Source organism: Ostrinia nubilalis, chromosome 18 (assembly GCF_963855985.1).
Source record: "Ostrinia nubilalis chromosome 18, ilOstNubi1.1, whole genome shotgun sequence".
In the NCBI taxonomy this organism is placed as follows: domain Eukaryota; kingdom Metazoa; phylum Arthropoda; class Insecta; order Lepidoptera; family Crambidae; genus Ostrinia; species Ostrinia nubilalis.
The window spans coordinates 7,505,723-7,528,168 of record NC_087105.1 but is presented as its reverse complement, the minus strand read 5'-3'; the positions used below and the strand labels follow the sequence as shown (position 1 = coordinate 7,528,168).

The 22,446-nt window shown below is 39.1% G+C and overlaps 1 protein-coding gene across 1 annotated transcript; it reads left to right on the top strand.

Moving 5' to 3' along the window:
* Positions 1 to 1,991: 1,991 nt before the first annotated feature.
* LOC135080881 (dynein beta chain, ciliary-like) lies at positions 1,992 to 22,429 on the top strand. Its single transcript, XM_063975610.1, has 17 exons — positions 1,992 to 2,136; positions 2,244 to 2,348; positions 2,640 to 2,810; positions 4,800 to 4,970; positions 5,517 to 5,605; positions 5,697 to 5,800; positions 6,077 to 6,265; positions 19,566 to 19,739; positions 19,843 to 19,978; positions 20,076 to 20,304; positions 20,462 to 20,653; positions 20,735 to 20,869; positions 20,938 to 21,071; positions 21,204 to 21,393; positions 21,477 to 21,578; positions 21,661 to 21,814; positions 22,230 to 22,429. Exons 1-17 carry the CDS (start codon positions 2,128 to 2,130, stop codon positions 22,427 to 22,429), a joined length of 2,484 nt encoding a protein of 827 aa, XP_063831680.1. The 5' UTR covers positions 1,992 to 2,127.
* The last annotated feature ends 17 nt before the right edge of the window (positions 22,430 to 22,446 follow it).

Here is a 22,446-nt window from a genome sequence, read left to right as displayed (position 1 = left end):
ACATGACAACCTGATTAATTAAATTATAAGTGCCACTTGTGGTCTAAACTGAATAAATATTTTTGATTTTGATTTGATTTTAATATTTGAATTAATTTATAATATTACTCCCTAAATAATGAGGAGATAATAAATTACTATCGTGAATTTCATACTTTCCCATTTATTCAAAAGTAAGGCATTGGTATCAACAGATCAGCAGCAGCAATATTTGTATATTTAATAATAATTTTAAGTAATTAATTATTGCTTACATACTTACTCTGATTTTCTTTCAGGATACACAGCCAGAGTTGCCTCGCAATCAAATTCAAGTATTGGTGATGTTTTTGATTTGGATTCTGTTTTTGACTCCAAGAAAAGTTAAACTAAAAGCACTACTGCGCCGTAAACAAATGTTTTGTTGTCGATATGTTTACATAATAAAGAACCTTAAGTTTCTTTTTTGTTTTACTTGGCATTCTAAAATTTATAATCGACTTTTGTAATTGACTTTTAAATAACATATTATACCTACATGTAGTATATTACACTATTTAATAGAAATAAATAATCATCTACACTTAGTTACTTCGGAGTAAAAATTAAATTCATAGGTAGGTAGGTACTATCTATACCTATGGCCAGTCATGTCGTCTCGTTCTATCGCAAAGAATCACCATTTGATGAGAGCGAGAGCAAAAACGGAAATGGATAGTTAACACTGTGGCCGTTTGTACTTATTTCACTTACTTATTTTTTACTTGTTTAACATCTCTTTAAAAAATTACATAATTTTACCCCAAAAATGGGGGTGTCACACGGCGCTAGTAACACTAAAGGGGGTAGAGGGGCGCGGGAGGGGAAGTATTTTGGACACAAGTTGCCGCGTAGAAAAGGACAATAATTGAATTATTAAAGACTACGTTAATTAATTATGTTTTTATAGCCTGACCAGGAACATAAAAACCCTCGCCATGTTGCGGAAAACTAATGGTACTAATTTCTTTTAATGGCAACAGTAACTGAAAACTTCATTGACAATGTCACCTTGCATGTCAGTCTATTGCTGTCAAAGTGTAAACAAACTTTATTTTAAATGTGCGCAATTGATTTTGTGACTTAAATTGCTAAAATCTTTTTATAGTCGTGAAAGAAAAGTGGTTCACAATGTGTTAAAGTATTTGTCGAAGAGAAATAGTAAGGGTTCGGATAATATTTTAATTGAATAATGTTTCCGACAAAGGTTGTCTAATTGACTGACATGTTTATCGCATAGTACAGTCCACTATGAAAATTAGTTGTGGTTTGTTTCAACTACCTATTTTAAAATTTTTTGTCACTTTCTAAGTGTTGAATTTTATGGAATTGGGAAAGAAGTACCGAGTTTGAAATGTTCATGAGCAAACATTGCAGTTGAATATTCAAGTTCTGAATTTGATTATTGATGAATAATAAAATAAATCCTACTAGCTCGATTGATGGTTTCATTTAATTTATTTAAACCAGGTTACCTATAATAATATTTTTTCGTTAATTTAGGAAAATATCAAATTAGCCCGTAATCCTGAATCCTGATACATAAAGTTAGCCTATTAATTTAACACAGGTACGACTGTACTCAGTGTTGCACTATCAAATGCAAATGACGCGCCTCTATGCCAGGGTTTTTATGTTCCTGGTCAGGCTATAAAAACATAATTAATTAACGTAGTCTTTAATAATTCAATTATTGTCCTTTTTTCTTTATTGTGAGGAAATCTTACTTTACAGGCAACCCTGCTATTTTCTTTTTTTAAGGCAGCTATGTGTATAGGAAAAGGCGTCTTAAGATCGTACGGACTATTTCATATTGAAGGAAGGTGTAATTGCAAACAAAAGCTGTATGTTAATACTGATCATCGTCTAAACAGTCGTATAAATTAAAAAAAAGTTATGGGTTCTAAATTCAAAATTGAATAAACTTTGGCGGTGTCCATAGTTACACTGTAAATGAAAATATAAACAAAATAGGTAATTTTCGTTACAGTTCAAGTCAAAGTGAATTTTATCTGGAATAAAATGGTTATAATAATATCAAATATTGATCAATCATCATAAATTGATATCTACCATTGTTATTCTTACTGATTGGATTGAGAATAAATCATGGGTGATGTAAGTACCTATTAATGATGAAGAACATAAATTTTCCTCGTTCACATCATTACTAAGGTAAATTTAATGTTGCTAAGTTTTTTTACAACATTAACTTATTTATTTAGAAAGAAGATGTTGATACTCGTTTGGAGTTCATGAGCGAATATATTCTCAAAGCACTAAAGCAAAAAGTTGAGAAATGGACAAAGTTTATTACAGGAGACGAAAGAGTAAGTCCCAAATATCTTCACCATTTTTGGTTCTTCAGTTTCTTAATTACGTTGTTTAGGACTAAAGAAACTTAACGGTTTTAAAATTTAATGTAGCTGGCCCGCTGCCATTTTCTATAAGTAGTTTGTTTGATTTTTGTCCTATCTAGTTATGTTCTATTAGTTTTCGTCAGCATCTCTATAGGTCGCTGGGTAATCATAAATATTATTTACTATCGGCAATTACTGCTAAAAGTCGCTTATTTCCCTCCAAAGAAACACTTTGTTCATATAAGTCTATTATTCCCACAGCACGTTCTATTCCGATACTTCGACCTACCGAAGTACGACATTATAGTGTTCCGCATGAACACGGCAGGCCTGCTGACATGCGCTACCAGTTTCCCCCCCATCAGCAGGGGGAAAATGATCTATTTCCTGCGGAATTCTGATGAGAAGATTACTCAAGCTAATTTTCGTACGGTAAGTAGTGTAAATAGATAGTGACTGACATAGGAACCTTACTCACAGAAAGGTAGTTAGTCCAGTCAATGAATGCTTTAACGACGGTGTAGAGAGAAATCCCTGGAACACAATTTCTGACCTCGGGACTTTATTTAGACTAGTTAGGAGGTGAACATAGTAAAAGTCCCCGCCCTTAGCCCTTAAGCCGGCGGGGAGAGGGGGGTTTTAAGGTACCACTTTTTGGTTTTTCGCTTAATCCTCGGAAACTATGCGTCCTAGTGACATGGCTACTATGAACCAAAAATAGCTTATTCAATTTGCTACAAGTGAGACAGTCAAGTTTTTCTATATCTTGTATAGTTTTCGCGCCATCTGCTTTAGAAAGTCTGTAATATTGGAAATTTTATTGTTGTCTTACATGTTCCCATCAGGAGAAAATCGACTAAATCAACATTAAGCAAATATTATAGACATGCGGGAGCATGTTAAGCCTAGTTCCAGGGAGGGGACTGCATCGTGCGTATATTTAGACGAACTAATTGGAGCCACTTTTGACTCCTCATCACTCAAAAAGCACTGTGCATTAACACTTCAAATTAGGCTCATGTGTTGGGACTTGCAAGATAAACATGAGCTTCAAATTTCAAAAATATACCTCAAACGGTTATTTAGGTATTGACGTTCAAAAATCGACATTTAGGACACTAAAATCTATCTATCACCTGTGAAATGTTAAAATTTACTGGTTTTTTATTTGTTCCTTTGTATTTACACAACTACCTATCTGGATGCCAAATTTGAACCTTCAAGGTCATCTGGAAGTGGTTAGAATTTGGTCTTATAGGTCAGCCATGTAGATTTTTAGACGTCAATACCTAAAGAACCGTTTGAGGTATATTTATGAAATTTGAAGCTGATGTTTATCTTGCAAGTCTCAATACATGAGCCAAATTTGAAGTGTTAATGCACAGTACTTTTTGAGTGATGAGGAGTCAAAAGTGGCTCCAATTGGTTCGTCTAAATATACGCACGGTGCAGTCCCCTCCCTGGAACTAGGCTTAACATGCTCCCGCATGTCTAGATTATTAGCTCAATGTTGATTTAGTCGATTTTCTCCTGATGGAAACATGTAAGACAAAAATCAAATTTCCAATATTACAGACCTTCTAGAGCAGATGCCGCGAAAACTATACAAGATATAGAAAAACTTGACTATCTCACCTGTAGCAAATTGAATAAGCTTTTTTTGGTTCATAGTAGTCATGTCACTAGGACGCATAGTTTCCGAGGATTAAGCGAAAAACCGAAAAGTGGCACCTTTAAACCCCCCTCTCCCCGCCGGCTCAAGGGCTAAGGGCAGGGACTTTTGCTAGGTTCACCTCCTAACTAGTCTAAATAAAGTCCCGAAGTCAAAAATTGTGTTCCAAGGATTTCCATCTATAATGCTTTATTGACTGGACTAAGTGTCGATTTTTCATATTGTAGTTTTGAAAATAAATATAACTCCTATTATCCGTCCAAATACTAGGTTACTACGAGCTATGCTACAGCGCCATGTTGGCTACGTGTCACGCACGCTACGATGTCGCTGCGCGTGTTATGAGCTGTAGCTATGCTACTTCGCTACGTGTTACGCTACGTTGTAGCATACTACGCGATTGGTCATGTAGCACAAAATGTAGGTACGCTACGACGTAGCGTGCGACATGTAGCTACGGCAGCTCAGACCGTAGCTGCCGTAGCTACGTGTCGTAGTCACCGTGAATGAAACGCTGCGCAACTACGCGTAGTAATATAATAAAATATATTGTAGGCTTTTGTCCAGGATTAACTTGGACATTTCCGTGGGCTTTAAGGAACATTTATGAAAAAAAAAACCAATAGGTCCCGACGTTCTCGAGTTTTGCGCTTAGCAACATTAATTTTTATAATAGAGACAGAGCGATCTTGCAACAGTTTTAATCTTTATTGCGTATCCACTCTTCTAACGTAACAGTTCTGTATCAGATCACCACGATCGGCGAGTTATCCGGCAACGTGCTGATGGACATCAGCCTGATGGCCGACGAGGTGATAGGCCCGCTGCTGTGCAACCCGGAGAACCAGCGCGGCTGGCCCAAGATCGTCCGCAACGACATGCAGCGCCACATCAACGAGCTCAGGAACTTGATGCACCAGGTCCAACTTCATTTAGAAATAGACCTTAAAACTTCACCCTGAGATCATATTTTGCTCTTTAGGCCCGGTTTCCACCATGGCACAGTGGAGCGGAGAAGAAAAGAAATGAATCTGGCGGATCTTTTCCATAGAATTTGGCAGCGGAAAGGAGATGTGGAAATAATAAAATCTGATTGGTTATCTTCAAAACTCTTCTCCACTCCGCTTCGCTTTGGTAGAAACCGGACCTTACTGTTGGAGCACAACCTCCTCTATTGTACCAAGGCAAATTGAGGTTTTGGCCTAAACTCCTCACGCTAGCAAGACGGGTTGGGGTGGCCTCATGTTCACGTATTTGCGCCTTAGTCGCCTCTACCACTATCCATATCGCCACTACTGGAAGAAGTGTGTGGTCCTACTCTGCTTTACCAATCGTTGGTAACCATATCCTATTTTCCTTGAAAGTAAGTAAAATACCTACTCTTTTTTTTTTTAAAGCAAGCAATAAACGATTTTTTATTTATTTATTTATTTTTTTACTCTTTACTCTTTATTTTTTGTTTCTAGCTCAAAGGTGAAATGTCTAGCCAAGTTATGTTGCCGATGCCTGCAGGAGTAGAAAACATTTACCATGCTGAATCTCGATTGAGAGAAAGGTACTTACATGTTAAACTTAGTTTAGGTGCCTAAAGTGAGCATGTATTATAGTGCAGTGTGTAATTTTAATATCTCAAAAAATAATTCTAGTGATGGAGAAGACGTTGACTTGTATTTGAAGACGAATATAGAAGGCGCTATTATTAAATGGGCCCAACAAGTACACGACTTACTTCAAGAGGATTCTTATATCGGTAAAAATATATTTTTGATATTTTATCTTGTGAAGCGCTCCAAAGTCTATTTCCAAAAAATTAACCTTATTTTAGTCAACTTGATTTTTCCGACCGACGACCTCATAAAGGTAGTACGCAGGCGCTGATGCGGGCCGCTACCAACCGGGCATTGTAGAAATCATTGGGGGAGGCCTATGTTAAGCAGTGCACGTCCTGTAGCTGAAATGATGACGATGATGATTTTTCACCACACACATTTTGAATGCAAATTAACAAAATTTTCCCTGTTTTCAGCATTCAAGAAAACCAAGTTTCCCTTGCCGATCATGGACATAGACTTCTACGTGCACCGCCTGCGCAATTTAGAAGGCATATACTCACAGCTGCGCGACCCGCGCGTCAAACGTATGGCGCATTATTTGGAAGATACTCGCAGCGTCTACCTTGCTTGCTTCAAGACCATGTTGACTAATGTCGTGGCTGGTAAGGGGTTGATTAGTTTCAACTTTTTCAGGATAAGGATATTATCATGTGGGCATTCTAGGTATAACTATACTCGCAGCTGTGTGATCCGCCCGTCAAGCACATATGACGCACTATAGTATACTTGATATACTTGGGATACAGCGTCTAAAGTACCTACGGCCAACGAGAAGCGATACCAAATGTAAACAAACCCAATGTCATGGTCATTTGGAATAGCAGGGGTGCATAACTTTTTAATAGTTAGATTACATATTTTTGTAGACAATATAGTTTAAAAAAATATCTGTCAAACCATAAAAATTGATGTTTTATCGAATTTTGTTTTTGTTATAATTTGAATTATTGTATAATGTAGATTTAAATTAAATAACAAGAATAATAATAACATTTCTGCCTCACAATGTGCCCGGTGTATGGCAACAGGCCTACCCCTTTTTCATAGAGACTTAAATATTTAATCGGAATAATAAAATAAGAATCGACAAGTAACAGATTCGACCTCGTGAATTGAGAATGTTACTAGGTACGCAAAATCACTTGAAACCTATGTTATAGTTAAGCTTTTACATTTACAAATACATTAGTTTTTATTTCATTCAAAAATACCCAGTAGTTATGATTTTATAGGCATTCAAAGTTCGCTTAAATATTGAGTCCCGCCGACGGTCACGTGACCCCGTGTGACGTACATTCACAGCGTCCGCTCACTAGAAAACGGATATAAACATACTTAAATAATTTTTTTTTGTAAATACAAACTTATTATACATATTAACACCCAGACCCATCACAGAAATTAAAATTGAACCAAACCCAAACTTGATGCGATTGTGTCGTTTTATTGCGAATTACCTTCCAGCTCCATCATTAGACCCCGATTACTATATAGAATTAAAATACTCATCAATACAATACGAACGAGCCCAAACTCGATGCATTTAAGTCGTTTGATTATAGAGTTCCTATGGCCACCTTCCAGCTCCATCATCAGATCAGCTCCATGTCATCATAATATTGCATGGTCATCCAAATCACATGTGTTTGCGAAATTTCAGCTTAATCGGTTGCCTGGAAGTGGGTCTTAATTCAGTTTGCAAGATTCCACCCATACAAATATGAGCCAGTCGTTGTAATATGACGTCACGCGCATAAAATGGCGGGCCGGCCGCCGCCCGCACTTTTAAAATTCAATATCTTGGAAACTAATTGACGTATCGAAATAATTCTTTCACGTGTATTTTTTATTTTTAACAGAGAATACAGAAAGCTAAAAAACAAAATTAGTGAACATTCTTCATTGCAACAACTATTTATACTAAAATGGATGTCCGAATGTTGACGAACCCGTCTAACTTTGACATATTTTGGCGGGAGAACGAGACATTACGACAACTACACAAGATGAGAAGAGACAGAATAAATTGTCAATTCGACAGTCGAATCGACCTTTTGTATCGCTGCTAGTTGGCCGTACTTTACCTTGCTTGCTTCAAGATTATGCTCACTAACTTCGTGCCTGGTAAGGGGTAACTAGTACAGAAGGGGTCCATATTCGGTTGCATAAAAAATATTGTCATAATTTAAGAGTGCATAAAGTTTTTTGGCATACTCATCATTTCGCATAACGTTCATACAGAATAAATCATAATGCATATTTTTTTTGCCATAACCACTTTTATTATAATAATATTTTAGTATATATTTTTTCTGTATTCTTGTTTTTTTAATAACGATTTCTAGGCATAACATTTATTGGCATCTGAACCAATGCCATAAATATTACCATTCATAATATACAAAATACCATAATTTTAACAAATATGAAATATAAAAATGTTATACATATAAAATATAAGTTAACAAATATAAATAGACAAGCATGCAAGCAAGCAGCAAGCATGCAATCAAACAGAAAGCATGCAAGCAAGCTGCAAGGAAGCATGTAAGCATGCATGCAAGCAAGGATGCAAACAAGCAAGCCTGCAAGCAAGCAGCAAGCAAGCATGCAAGCAAGCAGCAAGCATGCAATCAAGCAGCAAGCACGCAAGCACGCAAGCATGCAAGCAAGCAGCAAGCAAGCATGCAAGCAAGCAGCAAGGAAGCACGCATGCAAGCAAGCAAGCAAGCAAGCAAGCAAGCATGCAAGCAAGCATTAGGATTGCCTTATCTCCGGCGCTGCGGGAAGTGCGGTCCTTCCGCTCTGGCGTAACATATACCCGGCATGCCATGCTCACTTCCGCAGCTTCGGCTTGCTGGTCGCCTTAGGCGACCAGCCTCAGCCGCTCCAGCTCGCACGGCTGCCGGATATATGTTACAGCGAGCGAGGACCGCACTCCCTCCGCGCCTCCGGCTTTTAAATTACACTCTAGTATAGGGCAGACTAGTACCACGTGGAAGAGACCACGGCCAGTCGGGATCAACATAATTTCAGACCAGGCAAGCTTAATGTTGTAAAAGAAATGTGGACTGTATAATATGTGCGTTATCCCAATCCCAACTAATATTATAAATGCGAAAGTAACTCTGTCTGTCTGTCTGTCTGTCTGTCTGTCTGTCTGTCTGTCTGTCTGTCTGTTACGCTTTCCCGCTTAAACCTCGCAACCGATTTTGATGAAATTTGGCATAGAGATAGTTTGAGTCCCGGGAAAGAACATAGGATAGTTTTTATCCCGGTTTTTGAAACAGGGACGCGCGCGATAAAGTTTTTCTGTGACAGACAAAATTCCACGCGGGCGAAGCCGCGGGCGGAAAGCTAGTAATAGATAAGAGGGATTCGAGATCAAACAGAATGTATTTTCACGAGCTTAAGTTTTCTAAGAGACAGGTCAAAAATTAAGAACAAAAATGACAATGATACAGAGAATTTAGTTTTTGCAAATCTATAGGCCGAAAGAGTATAAAGATGGAAGGAGGATCGTTCGCAACATCACAAATACATAATTATTTACTCTTCAATGTTGGTTGCTCTTATAGACAATATTTATGACTTTAAATGTTATAAATAATTAAATTATGTTTATAGTATTTTATTAAAAACATACTTTATGTATATAAAAATTATGTTCTTTACATTTATGATTGTTTAAATTATGGTATTGAAAATTAGAGAAAGTTATTATTATGCCTAAGAAACCATTATGCATTTAGAATACTATGCATATCAAAGTTTATGCGAAAAATCTTTATGCAAATACTGTTATGCCAAACTAAATTATGATGAAAAATGTTATGCGTCTGAGAGGGCACCCGTACAGAAGAGAGAGACGTGTTGTAAGTGTTTTGCTCAGCTTGATCGTTTTTCGATACCGTTTCATTTCTTCGGATATAAGTACTCGGTGTAAAGTTGATGACATACAGTGCTGGTCCTTTATAAATTAACTCTATGGCGTCGCTTGCTGAGGAATTTTATGGATCGAGTCTAGTATCTAACAGTAGAATCTTCGTATAAGTAGAGGGTGAATATTATGATGATGATGGTCGGTCATTCTCCGGATCTGGATTATTTTGTTGATTACCCCGACCTTTTTTATTTTTGAATTTAGAGTAAGTTTAGGTAAAACATTTCAAAATAGACATTATTACGAGCATATTTTTTATATTGGCCCATCTGTAGCAAGCAGGAATAAAAAGTTATGCGACATCAAAATTTTCATGGTCGGGGTAATCAAAGTTGGGAGTCAGAGTAATCAAAAATAAAACAAAATATTTTATTTTCTAAGGTTTTTTTTTAAGTTATGGTAAAATAAATGTTATTATAACTAGCCATTTGTTATTTTGATGTATAAACGACAATATTGTAAAGTTTCAACAAAATCTGTTAAGCAGTTGTTGCGTAAAAGAGTAAAAAACATACATATACATTATACATATAATATTAGTGACTCAATGTCCTATGTCTCCTATATGGGACAGAAGGCGTCCGCAACAGTCCTCCATCGCATTCGGTCTAGAGTTTCGTGTTTGATCTCGCTCCAAATCTTAACAGTGCGCCGCTATGTTTTTTTGGCGCGACCACGTTTGCATTTTCCCTGGGGGTTCCAATCTAGAGCCTGCTTGGGGATGTGATCGAGATCCCTTCGGAGAGTGTGGCCTATCCAGTTCCACTTGCAGCGTTTATTCTGCTGAAAGATCGGTATTTCGTGGCAGCGTTCCAAAAATTCGTTGTTTGAAGATTTTGGAGAATTCGGCGAAGACAGCGGCTGAAGAAGATCTGCAGCTGGTGCGAGATAACCTTTGTGACCTTCCACGTTTCACGCCCATAGAGCAGAACTGGTTTGACGTTGGACCCGAATATTTTGATCTTGCTTGGGTCAATTTCCGTGACTGCCATACGGCTCGAAGTTGTGCGAAGGTAGCTCTGGCCTTGGCAATGCGCGAAGTGATGTCCTCTTCGGTACCTCCAAGCTCTGAAACGATGCTCCCGAGGTAAGTGAAATTGTGGACTCGTTGGACATCCTCTGCACCAACGGTGTGCAATTTGGTTGGGCCTATGTCCAACTTTCTTCTCTTCCTTTTCTTCGGTGGCTCCAACTCTCAAATTATCTAGCTGCATGAGATGGTTTCCCACTAATCTGTTTATCGGATTCGGGGCCAGCACCTTCGCAGGAGCCAACCTTCGCGAAAAACCTCTATGGAAAATTAAGAAAAAACTCTATGTTGTCTTGGAACGTCTGTCAATGAAGTCAATGTGAAAAATCCGCTGAATATTTGCTGAATAAATTGAATTAATCAAAACCGCAAGAAATATCGACGGGTCGACCCTCGAAGCCTGGTCTCCGTCTCCTGATCCGCAGGTTGGTGGTTTCCGTTTTATGCAGCTGTATTTTTGAGTTGTTTGGAGTCACCAGCCGACCCCCGCATCATCTTTCTTCCCCGCAATTTTTATTCCTGGTGTGGCTATTTACACGCCACACCATTTGTTGGTCCTTTCGAACCTGGCTATTCCAGCTTATTTATTTTTCAAATATTTAACCCGCATAATTTAAATTTATTTTCGTTTCAAATAACGTGACGTTCATACACCGCCGGCCATATTTTTTTGCAATTTGTTTATTTTCAAAAACTTTTCATAGTATTTTGCTGTTTTGTCATCATGGCAAATACGAAATTAAATTCGAAATTAAAATTATTGCTTTCCAAAAAAGAATCAATATTCGAAAGAATAAATACTTTATTCAATTCATCGAAGAATATTTCCAATTTTGATTCAAGATTGAATCAGAAGTTTTTAGAGGAATCAGAAAGCATTTCTGAATTACATGAAAAGTTTGAACAGATACTAGATGAAATAAACGAAATTCAACTTGAAATTAACCCCAATTTTACCGTTACTTATAATTCGCTCAGCGCGTTTGAAGATTTATATTCAAGCGTTAAATACGCGCGCAATAAGTTGTTATTGACGTCGCCTTCTACTAATACGCAAAATGGTTCCTTTCGTATTAAACTGCCACCAATCGAACTGCCTTCGTTCGACGGCAAGGCTGAAAATTGGCCTATTTTCTATGAAATCTTCCGCACTAACGTACATTCTAATAAACAGCTGACGGATTCACAACGTGTGCAATATTTGATGAGTAAATTGACACACAGCGCCCTAAAAATGACCGCAGGTATCGTTCCTACCGGCGATACTTATAATATCTTGTGGGATAGTCTCGTCAAAAAGTACCAAGATAAGCGTAGTCTAGGTGTTCACTACGTCAATAACATCCTGGACATTAAAACATGTGTAGGTACCGCTGCGAGTCTTAATCCATTTGTTGAGAAGTTATCTTCATCTATTGCAGCTCTCAAACAATTAGATATTGAAAACTTAGCAGATTTTATTATTTTGCAATGTAGTTTGAGGAAAATTGATTCTCAAACGCTTCAGAGTTTCGAGATTTCTGTAGGTGATAAAGAAATACCTACGTGTGATCAGTTCATATCTTTTATTCAAGACCGCGTTAAAATATTAGAGAGAACTCGCAATAATAGTAGTTCCAACACTACCGCTGCCTCTGAGCCCCGTAAAAATAATTATTATAATAATAATCGGGACGCGCCGCAAAATAATAATACTTATAAATCTTTCGTTTCTAGTAACAATCCGCACCCGCGAACTCAAACGACCAGTCAGTGTATTCTATGCAAAGCTGACCATAGGTTGTATTCTTGTTCTCAATTTCGAGACAATTTTAACCCGCAAAAACGCTTCGAATTTATAAAATTTAAGGGCGGTTGCGTTAACTGTCTTAGTGTTTCTCATACTGCAAGTAAATGCAATTCACAACACACTTGCAATAACTGTGGCAAGCGACATCATTCGCTACTTCATTTTGACGTGCCCGCACCGCGAAAATATTCGCCCGCTACCTCTGCCGCGTCACAAACAATGTCAGCCGTAAACTCCGCGCCACAGTGCACAGAGAAGTGCAGTAGTACTACTCCAACTCAACGATTGATGAATGATACTTCTATTACTCTCACTTCGGAGGTGAGACCGAGTTCTACCATATTATTATCCACCGCTCAAGTATTTGCATCGCACCGCGCTAATAAAAATAAACAGATTGTACGCTGTTTGATAGACAATGGTTCACAAAATCATTTGATAACTTTAGATTGTTGTAATAAATTGAACTTGCCCGTTAATAAATTGCATGACTCTTACCTGCAAGGCGTTGGCAAGTCTTCGAGACCTGTTCATGGTTTTACTTATTTTGATATCGAATCTCGTACTGATCCGAATAATAAATATCATATTTACGCTCTTGTGATCGACTGCATCACAGATCGTCTTCCCGCGAATTATGTTGATATAACAGAGGATACGACTTACCTCAATAACTTACCGCTTGCTGATTTATCCTGGAACATTCCTAGTGAAATTGATGTAGTATTGGGTGTTCAATTATTCCCTTATATTTATTTGGGGAATAAGGTGGAATCAGGTTCACGCGCGCCTACCGCTATACTTACTAGTTTTGGCTATGTGCTTATGGGTGACGTACCGGCTCGCTCTAGTCAATTGCCGACGCACTCAATTGCATTTTTTACCGCACTTCCGCACACGGAAATATAATCAAGTTTACATAAATTCTTTGAATTAGAAGAGGTTCCTCCTAAAAGCTTTCTTAGCCCAGATGAGGCAGAATGCGAAAATATTTTTACCTCCTCGGTGATTTACCAGGATAAACACTTTAGTGTCGACTTACCGTTCTGTAAAGACCCATCTGTATTGGGAGATTCCCGTTCCGTAGCTTATAGACGTTTTCAAATGCTTGAACGAAAGTTTGACAAAGTGGATGGCTTACGTCAAAACTATAATAAAACCATAAATGAATATATTCAACAAGGTTATTTATCTGAAGCCCCCGAGGCAGACTCAGATGAGGGTTACTACATTCCGCACCACGCTGTATTTAAAGCTGGAAAGGACAGCGCTCGCGCCGTGTTGGACGCCAGCTGTAAAACTCAATCTGGTTTGTCACTTAACGATATTTTTTACGTTGGGCCGAACTTACAGTCCGACCTATTCTTACTGCTAATAGACTTCAGAATATTTCCTGTTGCAGTAACTGCTGATGTAAAACAAATGTTTCTTCGCGTAAGTGTGAATGAACACCATCGCAAATATTTGAAAATTCTCTTCCGTTTCGATCCTCAAGAACCTATACGCACTTATCAATTTAGTAGTCTACCCTTTGGACTCAAACCAAGTCCTTATATAGCTATGCGTACGATACGCAAGTTAGCGCACGACCGTAGCGACCGCTTCCCTGATGCTGCTAAAGTAGTAAATACTCAATTTTTCATGGACGACTTTGTCTATTCGTTACCCGATGTACCGACCGCAATTAATTTATCCCGCGATTTAATTGATTTGTTCAAGTTAGGGTCCTTTGATCTTATCAAATGGACAAGTAATTCTCCCGCACTGCTTGAGGCTCTTCCAGACTCACACCGCTCACCTGTCAGTTTCTCTGATACAGGTAATAATAATTTTAAAATACTGGGATTGTCCTGGGAACCTGCTGATGACAATTTTTCCTTCACTACTGTCGCAGTCGACAGTAAATGTACAAAACGCAGTATTCTTTCTCTGGTTGCTCGCTTATTTGACGTTCTCGGCTTAGTTGCTCCCGTCGTCCTGTTTGCCAAGATTTTGGTTAAGGAACTTTGGTTAAGCAAGATAGACTGGGATGAAGTGCCTCCGGAATCCATTCAAAATCGTTTTGCTGCTTTTCTATTAGATTTGCCCGCTCTTTCGACCATGAGTATTCCGCGTCATATAGGTGTTAACTTGAATTGCGCAGTAAACATTGTTGCTTTCTGCGATGCTAGTCTCAATGGCTATGGTTCCTGTATTTATTTACACATAACTGACCCTGCAGGTAATATTGTTGTCAGGCTTCTATGTGCTAAATCTAAAGTCTCACCAAGTAAAATCCAAACGCTAGCACGCTTGGAACTCGTCGCTGCTTTACTTCTTTCGAAACTTGTGCGAGTAGTCCGAGAGAGAATATCCGAGCGCATTCCAATTGTAGGAATCTATGCTTTTTCTGACTCCACGATAGCACTTTCTTGGATACATTCGTCTCCTCATAGATGGTCTATTTTCGTTAGTAACAGAGTAGCCAAAATCCAAGAAAATTTACCGCCTCATTGTTTTCATCACGTGTCGGGCAAAGAGAACCCCAGTGATTGTATATCTAGAGGGATGTTACCTTCTCAGCTGATTTCTCATTCATTATGGTGGGATGGTCCAGTCTGGCTTCAAAGACCTGTCAATGAATGGCCTATCGATATATTTACTCCATTAGAGAGTGAAACTCTGCCAGAGTTTAAAGATAAAAGCAATACGCTTATTGTTGCTGCTCCTTCTGAGCCTTCTTTAATTGATGAAATATCGAACCACCTTAATTCCTGGAATAAGCTTCTAAACACGTTTTATTATATTCTGAAATTCACAAAAAGGTTGCCGAGTAATGAGCTCGTAGCCAATAGAAATGCGTCGGAGATTTTTATACTCAAAAGCATTCAGAGCGTTCATTTCAACAAAGAAATTGAATTGTTAAAGGCTGGTGAGTTGCCTTCGAAGCATCTCCGTGGCTTATCACTTTTCTTAGACCCTCACGGTGTAATTCGCATTGGAGGAAGACTGTCTAAATCAGACCTTCCCTATGAAGCCAAACATCCTGCGCTTCTACCCAAACGCGACCGCGTCGTTGAACTTCTTATCGATCATTATCATACCGCTAATTGTCATACTGGACCTGGATTGCTCATGTCTATTCTTCGTCAACGCTATTGGATATTAAATGCCAGATCTATTATACGCGCCCGCTGTAGACAGTGTAATGTTTGTTTCCGCTTGAACCCGCAGCATCCATCTCCCAAAATGGCAGATTTACCCGCATTTCGCATTCAAGATGCTAAAGCTTTCGTACATACTGGTACTGATTTTGCAGGTCCTATTAGCTTCATTCCCACTAGACGAAGGGGACAACATTCTCAAAAGGCATACATATGTCTTTTTATTTGTCTAGTTACGAAAGCTATTCACATAGAATTAGTTTCTAATCTTAGCACAGATGCGTTCCTTTCCGCCTTTAAAAGATTTATATCTCGCCGCGGTCCAGTATCTGTTATGTATTCAGATAATGGCACCAATTTCGTCGGTGCTAAAGCCCAGCTCGACGAAATATATAACGTATTAAATAATACTGAATTTCAAGATGAGATTAAGCGAATGCTAATTGATCATCGCATAGAGTGGAAAATGATCCCTCCCCGCGCCCCACACTTTGGTGGTATATGGGAATCGAATATAAAAAGTATAAAAACGCATATGTACCGTGTTGTAGGTAAACAACTTTTTACTTATGAAGAACTTCTAACAGTTCTTGTGCAAATTGAATGCATTTTAAATTCTCGACCGCTTGTAGCGATATCAGCTGATCCACATCCGGACGTCTTGACACCAGCACATTTTTTAATGTCCACTCCTTTGCGTTACTTGCCTTCAACAGAACTGAAAGATGAAAAATTAACTTTAACCAACCGCAAGAAACTTTTAGACCAGCTTGTTTTATCATATTGGAATAAATGGCGCCTCGAATATTTGCACACGCTGCAAGTTCGTCAGAAATGGTGCACACCTGAACGTTCAATCGAACTAGGTACGGTTGTAATAATAGGCAATGATAATGTACCGCCTTTGCATTGGGTACTTGGTGTAATTACCGAAGTTTTTCCCGGTTCCGATGGTGTGGTCAGAGTCGCTTCTGTTAGAACCAGTACTGGTGTCTATAAGCGCCCAGTAACTAAATTATATCCGTTACCTACACAATAACAACTTATAACGCATGTATTTATTACATTAACTACTCATTTATTGCCTTGTTTCAATTTAAAATTATAATTTTAATTTTATTTCTTGAATAATATTCGCATTATTATTATGCATTAATTTAAATACTTTAAAGCTCTTCGATGTGAGGACTTTATACATTTTGTTTTCTTTAGGGAATTGATTCTTATACGGTTTCCTGGATGTATTTTGAAGTTTTTGTTTATACTTAGCAAATTGCAATAATACGTCATGTTCCCCCTTTTCTTTCTTTTCTTATTATAATTTCTTTATTGAAGTCCTAATGAACTTCAAGGCGGGGAGCATGGTTGGGCCTATGTCCAACTTTCTTCTCTTCCTTTTCTTCGGTGGCTCCAACTCTCAAATTATCTAGCTGCATGAGATGGTTTCCCACTAATCTGTTTATCGGATTCGGGGCCAGCACCTTCGCAGGAGCCAACCTTCGCGAAAAACCTCTATGGAAAATTAAGAAAAAACTCTATGTTGTCTTGGAACGTCTGTCAATGAAGTCAATGTGAAAAATCCGCTGAATATTTGCTGAATAAATTGAATTAATCAAAACCGCAAGAAATATCGACGGGTCGACCCTCGAAGCCTGGTCTCCGTCTCCTGATCCGCAGGTTGGTGGTTTCCGTTTTATGCAGCTGTATTTTTGAGTTGTTTGGAGTCACCAGCCGACCCCCGCATCATCTTTCTTCCCCGCAATTTTTATTCCTGGTGTGGCTATTTACACGCCACACCACAATTCCTCACTCCAGATCGCATCTCTTGGGTCTTCCGGTACTGATACCCTTGCTTTACCCTTTTTTCGGCACAATAATTAGAAGCCCCTTATGCCAGTCGTCTGGGAGTTCCTCTTCCATCCAGATGTTTTCGAAGACAGGTGTCAGGACGTTAACGGCGGAGTTTACATCGGCTTACAGCATTTCAGCGGTGATAAGGTCGAGTCCAGGGGTCTTGCCAATTTTGAGGGATAATATTATGTATAAATAGGAGATAGGATTTCATTTTAGTAAAGGGTAATTTTGCTTATTTCACGTTATTTAGCTAATCATTCATTAGTAAAATTACAGTATTATTGATTACTCGGTGACAAAAGTCGGGGTAATCAAGGTCTTGACTTACTTGACTTATGGTCCTATGTCCCCTAGATGGGGCAGAGGGCGTCCACAACAGTCCTCCATCGCGTTCGGTCTTGAGCTAAGTGTTTGATCTCGCTCCAAGTCTTGCCGATCTTCTTCGCCTCGTCTGCCACAGTGCGCCGCCAAGTTTGCTTGGGGCGACCACGTTTGCGCTTTCCTTGGGGGTTCCAATCCAGAGCCTGCTTGGGGATGTGATCGGGGTCCCTTCGGAGAGTGTGGCCAATCCAGTTCCACTTGCGGCGCTTGATCTGCTGGTCGATCGGAATTTCGTGGCAGCGTTCCAATAGCTCGACGTTGGAGATTTTCTCAGGCCAGTATATGCCGAGAATTCGGCGAAGGCAGCGGTTGACGAAGACCTGCAGCTGGTGCGAGATGACCTTGGTGACCTTCCACGTTTCACACCCATAGAGCAGCACGGATTTAACGTTGGACCCGAAAATTTTGATCTTGACCCTTCGGGTCAGTTTCCGTGACTGCCATACGGGGCGAAGTTGTGCGAAGGTGGCTCTAGCCTTGGCAATGCGCGAAGTGATGTCCTCTTCGGTACCTCCAGTCTCTGACACGACGCTCCCGAGGTAGGTAAAATTGTGGACACGTTCCACATCCTCTGCACCAATCCGTAATGGTGTGCAATTCCTCACTCCAGATCGCATCTCTTGGGTCTTCCGGCAGTTAATTTTGAGCCCCGTGATGCCCGCCTCTCGATGTAGGTCATCAATTTTGGATTGCATATCGTGATGCGTGTGGCTCAGCAAACAGAGGTCATCGGCATAATCTAAGTCTTCTAAGACTCCGATTATACCCCACTCTATTCCACGCCGTTGGTTTTGATATGCACGACACATGACTCCATCCAAGACTACCAGAAAGAGAAGCGGCGAAAGCAGGCAGCCTTGCCGGACGCCCGCATGCACCTCAATGTCTTCGGAGATGAGGCCGTCGTGAGTGACTTTACAAGAATATTTCTTGTAGATGGCCTTCAATAGATCGATAATTTTCGGCGGGACACCAATGTCAGCGAGTCGCGACCAATCAAGGTCGGGGTAGTCAAAAAATTAAGGTTTATCCTGAGCCCTGCCCAATCTGTAAGTTGATTCCCATATGTTTTAATACACAAAAATGCGGTTACATGGACCATTATTCCTGTACATTCTCAAGAACTTTCCATGTAAAGAAACCTAAAAAAACAGGATAGAGTAAATCAATCGTGCACTGAACCAAGGTCGGGGTAATCATATTCTTATCTCGATAACTCCGAAATCCTGCGACGAGTTGCATTACCGATCACCTTGGCACGCAGGCCATCACTAAAGGTTCACGGGGGAGGATAGAGCTCGTTTCTAAATTGCGTAGCTAGGGGCGTAGGCGCACATTAGTGACGTGTCGGGGTAATCACGGTTAACGCCTGGACACAACTTCAAATAGTTATTTTACAAAACCTTTTAGTCATATAGTTATATCGTATTTAATTTATCAATGTTTATTTAATCAGTAATCGATTACATAAGCATTGAAAGCGGTAATAATAACGGATTAATTTATAGGAGCAATTTTGTTCTGAAATCGGGAGCGCGGACACGTCGTGGTAATCAATTTTTGACGACTTACGATTTTTTTTAAATTACTTAATTAACTATTATTAACTATTTCTGTGGTTTAACAACAAGAACCAAAGTTATACTATTAGATAAAAATATTTGTTACTAAAATATTATGATATTCGGGTACTTTTTGGCCCCGGACACGTGATTTTCTTGGCCGGTGGAATGACCCTGGTAAAATTGAACTTTAATTTCAGCTATTGTGGAATGCAGAGACATCTACATCTATCAAAAACCGTTGCAACTACACTTTGAAACCTTTGAGGGGACAGACTTTTCTGACGCCAAGTACCTTATCAGACCCATGTTTCATTGCATTGGTCTTCTGTGGGGAAATTCGAGATATTATTGCAGCGTGGAGAAACTTATACGTGAGTTCATAATGAAATTCTAGCACACACAATACAAATAATTACATTTTCTATGAATATACATGTTTTTTACTTTAATACATGTTTTATGACACCATTCTAGCGTTACTACGAGAGGTATGCAATTTGGTAATCCAACAATGCACCAACTCTATCGACCCCTCGTCAATTTTTCAAGGAGATGCTGACGAAAATTTAATGAAATTGAGAAAAGCAATGGGCATATTGAAACACTTCATGTGAGTTTATGAATATTAACTTTATGGTTTATACCGAAGTACACAATATGACTTACGTTTTAAGTTGCAATTTATTTAAATAAAATCCTCTTTACAGTGATACGTATGAATTGAACCGTGATAAAGTGCACACGTTTTTTCCTCCCGGTGTGATGCCAGTACGCTGGTCTTTTGACTTCGATCGCGTTTTCATGAGGTACAACGTGTACACGAAGCGTCTTTCGATGATCGAGAGCATTCTAGAAGCGACTGTTGAGATATTAAAACTAGAAAAGGTTGAGTTCTGCGGTCTGAGAGGGAAAACTTTGAGCACAGAATGTATGAAAGTAAGTATATCAAAACCATGTCCAGTTATCAGCACATCATAAATTTTTGTTGCAAAATAGCACCTATCATAACTACGTTGCCATAGTACAAGGTTGATGTGCTGTCGTCCATACCAACATTTTCTCAAGTTTTCTTACATTTACTCAATATGTCTAGGTTTTGGATGACTACACTGTGAAATATCAACAACTTGGTAATATAACGTACGATCCGGCTGACCCCGAAGATAATAGCTTCTTGAAAGACTATGCTCGGCATATGGATGTCCTTGAGGATATCGACAGAAGACTGGCGTCCCTGTTCTCTCAGGGTCTGGACGAATGTCATAATTTGGAACATTTCTTCAAGGTAAGAATCATTGTTTTGAATCTTTGAATTTGTTTCAATACAATCATCGTCCATAAAATAGCTTTTAATGTGATATTTCAGTTCTTCCAAATAATAGGCGACCTATTCCACCGACCAGTTATCAAGAACGAGTTGAAACCAAAGCTAGTGAAACTGCTAGATTTTATGCATTCAAACTTGGACTGTGTCAAGGAAATATTTGACGAGGAGATAGCGGTACGTATTTTGGTTATAGAAATTAAATTTACTATGTCATAGATTCTATTATTGAATGTGTTTTGTAGAAACTAACAAAAGGTCCAGAGAGGCCAATGGTGGATCCATATCTACCGCCCATTGGTGGCGTTTTATGGTGGGTCTATAAACTTCGTAGACGACTTCAGAGTCCAATGGAAGAGTTCATTCTCTTTGAAGATCCGTAAGTACAGTCCACAGCAAAGCAGATTATATATTTTTATTGCGAAAATGAATTTAATACCAGTACACAGCTTGAGGCTACAGTATTGATCAGATTTACGTATTAAACACTATAAATGACTTAATGTTACAGTATAATAGAGACAGAGTATGCTGTGTACATGAAACAAAAGCACAACGAGATGCTGCTATACTTGAATCAATTGGAAGACCGCCAGTTCAAGGCATGGTGCGCGACTGTCCCGGGGATATGCAAGCTTCATCTCGCCAAGAACCTTATTTATCGAGATCCGCCGTTTGTTAGGAATAATTTTAGTCCTGAGGTAAAAAGCAGCCATTTTCCAGATTATACAAGCGAGACACCTCTAAAGTACAATAAATTATAATGGTCTTGATTTTCTCACAGTTGGTGATGTTGTTACGTGAGATCCGGTACATGAAGTACTTGGATAAGCAAGGTATTCCACCAGATGGTCTGGAGCTGTATGCTCGCAATGAAAAATTACAGGTTAATTTATATACATTTCGTTCTAGAATAGTATTATTTCTTTATAAATTTTGATAGTAATATTCATAAAATTAACTTGCAGTATGACATGAATCGCCTGAATCGCGCCATCGCGTGGTACAACGCAATCCGTGAAGGCAGTCATGAAACGGAGGTGGCTCTCATTGAAAAGGAGATCTCTGCTATTGACACTCTCCTCGGGCGAGGTGTAGAAGAACTAACGTGGAATGATGATTGTAAGTAGAATATTATTATTATCCCCGTATCTTTTATATAGCTGTATGTATTTAAGTACTCTTGATAGTATTCTCTAAGACAATTGTAGTTACGTATTATGAGTATGACCTCATGTCTGATTTCAGTATTATTTTATAGAGTAGTTACAATAGGGTAGCGGTCGGCACCCTTTTGGCAGGCAAGCAAGGGCCATAAGGCGGCAAAATAAACTAAAGGCGGGTCGCACTTGTGATATTAACCCTAGAGGCGCGCTTACTTATTAATTAATGCATGCAGTATTGCAGTTTGATATTCATAACATTTACAAAACATTCACGGGCCGCATGTTGCTGACCGCTGCAATAGGGTATTATTGAAGCTTTGCGCAGTCTCTCAAGCTTCGGGCTGAATTATCACTTTTCTCGAATCTTTTAGTCACCGACTGGATGGCAGAAGTATACGCGGCCATCAACACTTTGCAAGAGCGTGTGCTCACGGCGCAGAACAACGTCAAACGTGGCCTGGCGAACATTGCGGCCTGGGGCGACAAGCCTCTACATAACCGCAAGGAAAATCTTGACAAGATGGAGTTACTTGCTGTTGTTGAAAGACATCCCAGATTCGTACGCAGGTAACATTGTAATATTTTACA

Coding starts and splice junctions, on each gene's coding strand:
- LOC135080881 (XM_063975610.1), top strand. Junction 20,305..20,461: donor TGAGCACAGAATGTATGAAA/GTAAGTATATCA, acceptor CAATATGTCTAG/GTTTTGGATGACTACACTGT. Junction 21,815..22,229: donor ACTAACGTGGAATGATGATT/GTAAGTAGAATA, acceptor CGAATCTTTTAG/TCACCGACTGGATGGCAGAA.